Here is a 7257-nt window from a genome sequence, read left to right on the forward strand (position 1 = left end):
GCATATTAAAATATCTTGCTGAGAATGCGTCGTCCGTCGCATGCGAACGTACGTAGCAGTTTATACATCACAGCGAACAAGAATGAATCCATTGTTCTCTTCACGATTATGTGACTCAAAACATTCAAACGATTGAATAGAGAACAATGCATGTATTGTTGTTCGCTGTGATGTATAAACTGCTACAAACCTTCGCATGCGACGGACGACGCATTCTCAGCAAGATATTTTAATATGCTCTGGATGGCAGCAGCGCTGCGCAAAACTCTGATCTTAGCAAACACAGATGGAAAAATCAAAAGTTATACCCCATCTATACAGAATTCATATCACACTCTCAAGTTATAAACTTTAGAGAGACAGAAAAAAAATTGGATTTCCAATTTTGCGGCAACAACAGTTTTTCTACTCAACGTATCTCTCTGAATTATATCAATTGACAGTATCTCTCTGAATAATTTTGACTTTGCCATCTGTGTTTACTAAGAGTAGATTTATTCGATACACCAATCTAAGCACGTCTCGAAAGCACTTTGTCATATCCACTGATGTAACTTTTTCAAAGATACAAATAAAGTATATAAATAAATAAATCAATCATTTTTCATAGAGCAAAATATCGTTTGTAATGAATGTGTGAATGCAAAATGTCATATTGGATCGATTTATATATAAAAATCAATTATTTCTTGTATACGTGAATATAACTTTTTGATGTTTATGGTGTGGGGTAAATATTTCGAAAGAAAGAGAAACTACAGTGATAAAACAAAAAGATGAACGCGTGTGGTGTATGTGATTGTAGAGTGAAAAGTGCCATTTAAAACAAACAGAAACAAATGTTAACAAAAAAGCAGTCATACTTACCGTAAATTTTTTCCTGTGTCTAAATTACAACCATGCTTTACCATGTCTGCCTGATTTCATTTTCTTCTCAACACTCGGTCCAATTATCAATGTAATCGAATCTTTTGCCAGCATTATTTGATCTTGTAATACAATCGGGTGATGACACAGATACACCGTTCACCTCTAAATCCCGAAATCCTCCAGTGCGCATGTTTGATTTTTCAAAATTTGTAAACAATATTCTATGTGAAAGCTGTGAAATGTGTTAGATATTATATATAAACCCTTCACGTCTGATATGAAGCTGTTTAAAAAAAATACATTGCCAAGATAGGATGAATACAGGTGTTGATTTTCTTTGAAGAAAAAGTGTAAAATATTTTGAATTTTATCTTTCGACAACACTGTTTCACATGATCAAGATCATGGACAATGCGAAAGTAAAATTTGATAAATAAGATTGTAGTCTGTTGAAAATACCGTATTTGTTTTTATTTTCACATTGATGTTTCTTTTACAATTTTTCTCTGTTACATAGTCTAATATTTTTACATAGTACGTGTATTATTTTAATTCTAAAAAAGTAAGATAAGAACAAATTTTCAAACTACACTTGTGCTATAATTTTTGTGTTGCTGAATTTTGCGATCAGTTTGTTGGTTTTTTTTTTGTATTGCCACCAATTAAATCCATAGAATTTGAGTTTTCATTGGATTTAATTGGAGACAATACCAAATCTAACTAACAAAATGCATAAAACTATTCTATAATTACTCCACCACTGACAATGTAACTTCTGTAGATAAGATCGACATTAATTCCAAATCGAATATTGGTAATAATTCGAAACGCATAAGTATTGGGAATCTGTTTCAAATCTCATCAATTTTTTTTTAAGCCCGTTAGTTTTGACAAACAATGTTGTTGTACTAGTAAATTTAATGTCCAATTTTATGTGATTGGCACGATTTTTAACGAGTTTCAATATATCATCATAATCATTCTCATCAAAGTGTTGAATGACATTTTCAGGCCAATCTATTTTTAAATCTACCAAATGATTTGCATGCCGTAACATTTTTTTGACCATATCGAAATCTATGTTATAAGTTGATTGGTGGCAAATAGATATGCGTTCAAGATATGGTACATTTTTGGCCAATAAAATTAAATAGTCCTCGTTAAATGATGAATTAACGTTAAGTGTGAGCTGGCGAATATTTTTCAAACGAAAAATATTAGTGATCGAATCATCAAGTGATATATCTAGATTTATTGTCGAAGCATTCAAGCTTCTCAAGTGGAGGCTCTGTTCTTCAGTAATGGATTCATTTTCAATACATAAAGTCAATTGCTGAATTTTTGGCATATTCAGATAAAAAAAGCCACGCACGCTTAACTTTTCAATTTGTGGATTGCGTTCTAAAAATGCATCAATTCCTATGTTCTTAGACATCAAATCGAATTCAATTAATTTTGTCAAGTTGACGTTTGCCATTGATAAATTGGATGCACGACAACAACATGATAGTTTCAAAATTTCCAACTGAGAACAAGATGCAATGAAATCATCGAATGATCCGAAATCAGAATCACATACAAATTTCGAGTGTAAACAGTTTAAATTCGAGAGTAATGATTGAATCTCAGCCACCGTTTGATTTTCAACACCGGAAACTTGAATGTCAAGTTTAATGAGATTTTTGCAATATTTATGAAACAATTTTAAAAGAGTATTTGAATTTGGTTTATTCTCCATATAATATTCGCTGAATTCTAATGATTCAACTGAAGAACCAAAGTCGCGTAAAAATTTTTCAATTTGTTGTTCAGTACAGAGTCTGTATTCTCTTAAATCAACACCGTCCCGTTTTATTTTTGACGAAAAAATCTCTTTGCCGATTTGATCAAATTGTTTGCAAACTTTTGAAATCGAATAAAAATCTCTGATATTCGATATTTTTTCAAATACCAATCGAATACAGTCGTTATTCAAAGCCATCAGAATATTTTCAGGTGAATCGCTCTTTGACGGATGAACAGGAATACTATTTCCAAGATCTATACATTGCAGATCGTATATTAATGTATCAGTTTTTTTAAGAGATTCAACTTTGAATTTTGAACCGTTGATTATGAATCGTTGCCGCATCGCCGTCTGAGCAGCAATTTCTTTACACTTAAACTCAATAAGTGCATAGTTTCCTTTGCCATAACGTCCATAATGTAGAGTTGATTTTATTTCGCCAAATTGTTTGAAATATTTGTATACATCTTCTGCAACATACTGAAATTGGAAAGAATAACAATAAACGATTTGTTGATAGTTCACACATTTTTCTTGAACAATTTATACATCGATAAACTTAATATACTCACATGTCCATCAAACGTTTCTCCTGGCAGTGATTCAGTATAAGTGATTCGAATTGTTCGATCTACATCATCTACATCAAAAATTCGCTCCCAGGTTTGTATAAGCTGTTGTTCTACGTCATCGTTCATTTTCTCTATCGTAAAAAAAATTGTATTGTATTGTTTATTAAGTAGCAGTGTTAAAACAATAACATGTATTTTACTAATAGTAAGATCATCACAAAAGTATATTTAAATTTTTAGTTATGAATGTCTAATCTAGTTTGACCAAAAATGCAAATTCGATAAATATTATTTTGCAAATAATGCAATTTGGAAACGCATTTATCCGATCGAATGGCAAAGTAAAATTAATCACATTAAAAATCAATTCTCTGGCAATACACGGGAGCTTTGAATTATGGCCTGAATTAGGGTTCAATCTCAAACTCCCGCTTGCTAACTCTTTGGGTGTAGTACAAAATTTCAAAATCAATCATTTTACTTTTCCGCACACATAGTGTAAGGTGAAAGGTATTGTAATCGGTCAAAATTTTGAAAACTTCAGAAACATGTTTTCTGGACGTTTCTGAGGTCAGAGAACCCGAATCAGGCCGTTTTGAGCATGGTTTATGTTAATCTGTACGTTGTACGTCGTACGCAAAATTTGTTAGCAAGATTGCGCTCATCGTAGAAACTTAATTCAAAATCTGACTTAACAGGATGATTGGGGGTCCCGAGGAATAGAAATTGAGCGACTTTGGTTGATGGAAAAAAATTTGCATGCCTGTAAAGATACCTATGAAAAAGAGTCCAATTTTCGTCCAAAAGTCATACTTAATGTAGACTTAAACACTCAAAAATATGTATTGGGGGATTTTTTGGCACGAGAAAATCGAATCCGAGGTTAATTTTGAGATACAATCAATTTTTGATACAATTTCCTTGAAAAAATCACAAAAAAATTGAATTTTTGTATGGGAGCCATGTCTGTATGATACCTTAATGACGTGAAACTTTGCACAGGCTATTTTTTACACAAAAAAATAACATTCTGAAAGTTTAAAGAGATTTCAATTAAAATTAGGGGTACCTTCCGAACAAAATTTTGGATTTTTCGCTCAAAAACAAAATTTTATATGGGAAGTACCCTTAATTTTGGTTGAAATTTCTCCAAACCCTCCGAATGTTATTTTTTTGTGAAAAAAAAACCTGTGCAAAGTTTAACGCCATTAGGTAGAATACAGACATGGCTTCCATACAGAAATCCAAATTTATCAATGTGTGCATAGAGCATAAGAAAAAGCAGTGAATGAGAAAGAGAGAAACAACGCAGGTACCATTTAAAACCATATACAATACACCAGGTGTACCGATTTGCCACAGAGCAAAGTGCAATAAGGGACTGAAAATGTGTTGTTGTTACAGGTACGCACAGCATTCAGTAAATTCAGTGCTGCACACGGGTACTCTCGCAAATGGCAAAATCGAGCGAATCGAAAATCTGGTGTGTATAAAATACGTATACATGTAGGTGTGCTTCACCGTATGTATGCATGTCATGTATATGTGTTGATGCGATCATTTTTCAGCGACACCGATTCGAATGCATGCCATACGTTGCTTCTATGTTTGAGTGTTAAAAGTTACACCGAAAAAAAAACGTTTTCATTGGTCTTATTCTAAGGGTGAAATCGTCGTAAATTGAATCTTTTTTCTTCTTCGCGACACATCTTACTAAATAAAATGGTGTTTCAAAAAAAGTATTTTTTTGTGTTATTCGTTTTTTTAAAGAGAGAGAGATAGAGAGTGAGAGAGATCAGCCACACATTTTTGCACAAATCTACTAGTACACACAATTTGTGCAAATATATCATTTTGTATGTGTGAACCATATATGTAGAACCGTTTAGGCTCGAGGAAAGATAACATCGAGATAAACTGATGAATTTTCTCTTTTTTTTGAAAATTTCAAATAAATCTATGATCACTTACTATTTATTTTATATATATATTTATATATAACGCCTTTTTTATGTTGCTTTGTATTTTATTTTCCGTTTATTATTTTATGAACATTCAAAATTTTACTTTCGGACAGGTATTTGATTTAATTCAAATTCAAAATATGAAACCTTATTTTTGTTGCTTTTGATAAATTGTAACAAAACAAAATTTTATGCACGCTTACTAAGAGACGCAATGGAAAAAACAATAGATGAAAATTGGCTATAAAACTGAAACACAACTACTCACTTCACCGATACATGTAAAACTGTCTGCCCAATGCTTGTGACTAGTTTTTCTGAAATGCGATCGAGTAGCGGCAGGATCACTCCACAGCCTATACATACGCCGCATGATACATGCATTCGTTTTACCGTCTTGTTTCGACATGCAAATCAAAGTGAGCAAACTGAGAAGAATGAGTCTGCGTGTGTATGTAACCATGCGGCGGTGTACGTATGCTTGGATCCTTTTTCTTTGACTTATGCATATTTCGTATGAAACCTGTTAAGTTCGTATCACATGTGATGTTTGAAGACATTTGAACGAAGTATCGATTGTAATAGAAAAATAATATCAGTCAAAGCAAAACCATGCATAGTGCATATTCAATGCAGAAACATCACAACATATAAAAAATATTATTCAGCCATAATTCGGGCCATTATTACGCTATGTAACAAATCTGTTGAGGCAAACTTCGTTTTTGAGCCGATTTATATGGAAAATTAATCATTTTTCATATAGAAAAACATCGATATTTCAATCACCAATTCCGGCGAAGTTTTGTACTACACCTGAAGAGTTAGCAAGCGGGAAATAGAGATTGGACCTTAGTTCACCGAATTCAGCCATAATTCAGGCCACTATCACGCTCCATCATAAATCTGTGAAGGCAAAACATTTTTGAGCCGATTTATATTTTTGAGCCGGGATTTTGAGATTGGACCTTAAATTCTCTGTTTTCACTTTATTTCAGCCCATTACTACGCTTCGTAATGAATTTGTAAATGCTAAATGTCATTTTGGATCAATTTATATGTAAAATCAATCATTTTTTTCATATTGTATTCGTGAATTTAACTTTTTGACGTTTATGGTGTAATGTAAATATTTTTCAGCTGTATAAAATACTAGGTAAAATACAAGAGAAATATAGAGATACTTACAACTGGAAATAAACTCATTTTAGCTCATGTAATTTCCCGCAGTCATTGAATACTCGCCGATTTTTTTTTCTCTGTATTAATTTCTCCACAAAATATAATAATAAATATGGGAATTTTATTTTTAAACGGATGGCGTCAGTTGTGTGTAAATTTCCTGACCGCATGAGAAGTCAAGTTCAAGATATTTATGAAATTATTTGATTACATTCGATTATCACACATGATTTGTATGTGTTTTGTGTATAGAAGCTTTTGATATGATCATTTTTGCGCAACCAACCTTTGAGGTAGGTTAACAATTTTGTGAAATGAAACTCTCTCTCTCTCTCTCTCTCTCTCTCTCTCTTACTTTCTAGGTTCGTGTCAATATTTATCAGCAGCTTGCTAAAAATTTTGACATATTTATATTAATTTACGAAATATTATTAATTATTTATTTAAAAAAACCAATCGAATTACAGCATGCTTAGTTTCATTTCACCATCGTTCATTTTGTAAATGATCGGAATGTTATTGGCGGTGTATTCATATTAAAACATATTCGCAAAATATTATTTAAAAGTTTCAAACCGCAATTTTGAGTACAATAGCTTCAAATCAGTTTATGTGGCTGATGTATTGGCAAAAATCATATGTTTAGTTGTATGTAAATGAATTTGCAAAATGACCTTGACCATAATGATAGGCTAAATAGATTTTGTTGTTGTGATAATAAACAAAGTTTTGAATTCCATTTATACATGTTTTTTTTTAAATCATAGTTGAATTAACATTTGCCGCTTGACAGCGTGACAATCACAGAAACATATGAGTAAATTGTGTTGTTATTCTAACGTCATAACAACAAATACCGGTTTCAACAATCACATCCTCATCC

General features: G+C 32.1%; 1 protein-coding gene across 1 annotated transcript; it reads right to left on the reverse strand.

The window, feature by feature from the left end:
- Positions 1 to 1471: 1471 nt before the first annotated feature.
- LOC116347225 lies at positions 1472 to 5449 on the reverse strand. The gene is made up of 3 exons (XM_031777741.1): positions 5340 to 5449; positions 3229 to 3359; positions 1472 to 3136 (listed from the first exon to the last, which is right to left on the reverse strand). The coding sequence occupies exons 2-3, from the start codon at positions 3352 to 3354 to the stop codon at positions 1664 to 1666; spliced, it is 1599 nt and encodes a 532-aa protein (XP_031633601.1). The 5' UTR covers positions 3355 to 3359; positions 5340 to 5449; the 3' UTR covers positions 1472 to 1663.
- Positions 5450 to 7257: the final 1808 nt, after the last annotated feature.

Source organism: Contarinia nasturtii, unplaced genomic scaffold (assembly GCF_009176525.2).
Source record: "Contarinia nasturtii isolate CC-2019 unplaced genomic scaffold, AAFC_CNas_1.1 Cnas_scaffold_1755, whole genome shotgun sequence".
In the NCBI taxonomy this organism is placed as follows: Eukaryota; Metazoa; Arthropoda; class Insecta; order Diptera; family Cecidomyiidae; genus Contarinia; species Contarinia nasturtii.

Coding starts and splice junctions, on each gene's coding strand:
- LOC116347225 (XM_031777741.1), bottom strand. CDS start 3,354: ATGAACGATGACGTAGAACAACAGCTTATACAAACCTGGGAGCGAATT. Junction 3,137..3,228: donor GAGAAACGTTTGATGGACAT/GTGAGTATATTA, acceptor TTCCAATTTCAG/TATGTTGCAGAAGATGTATA.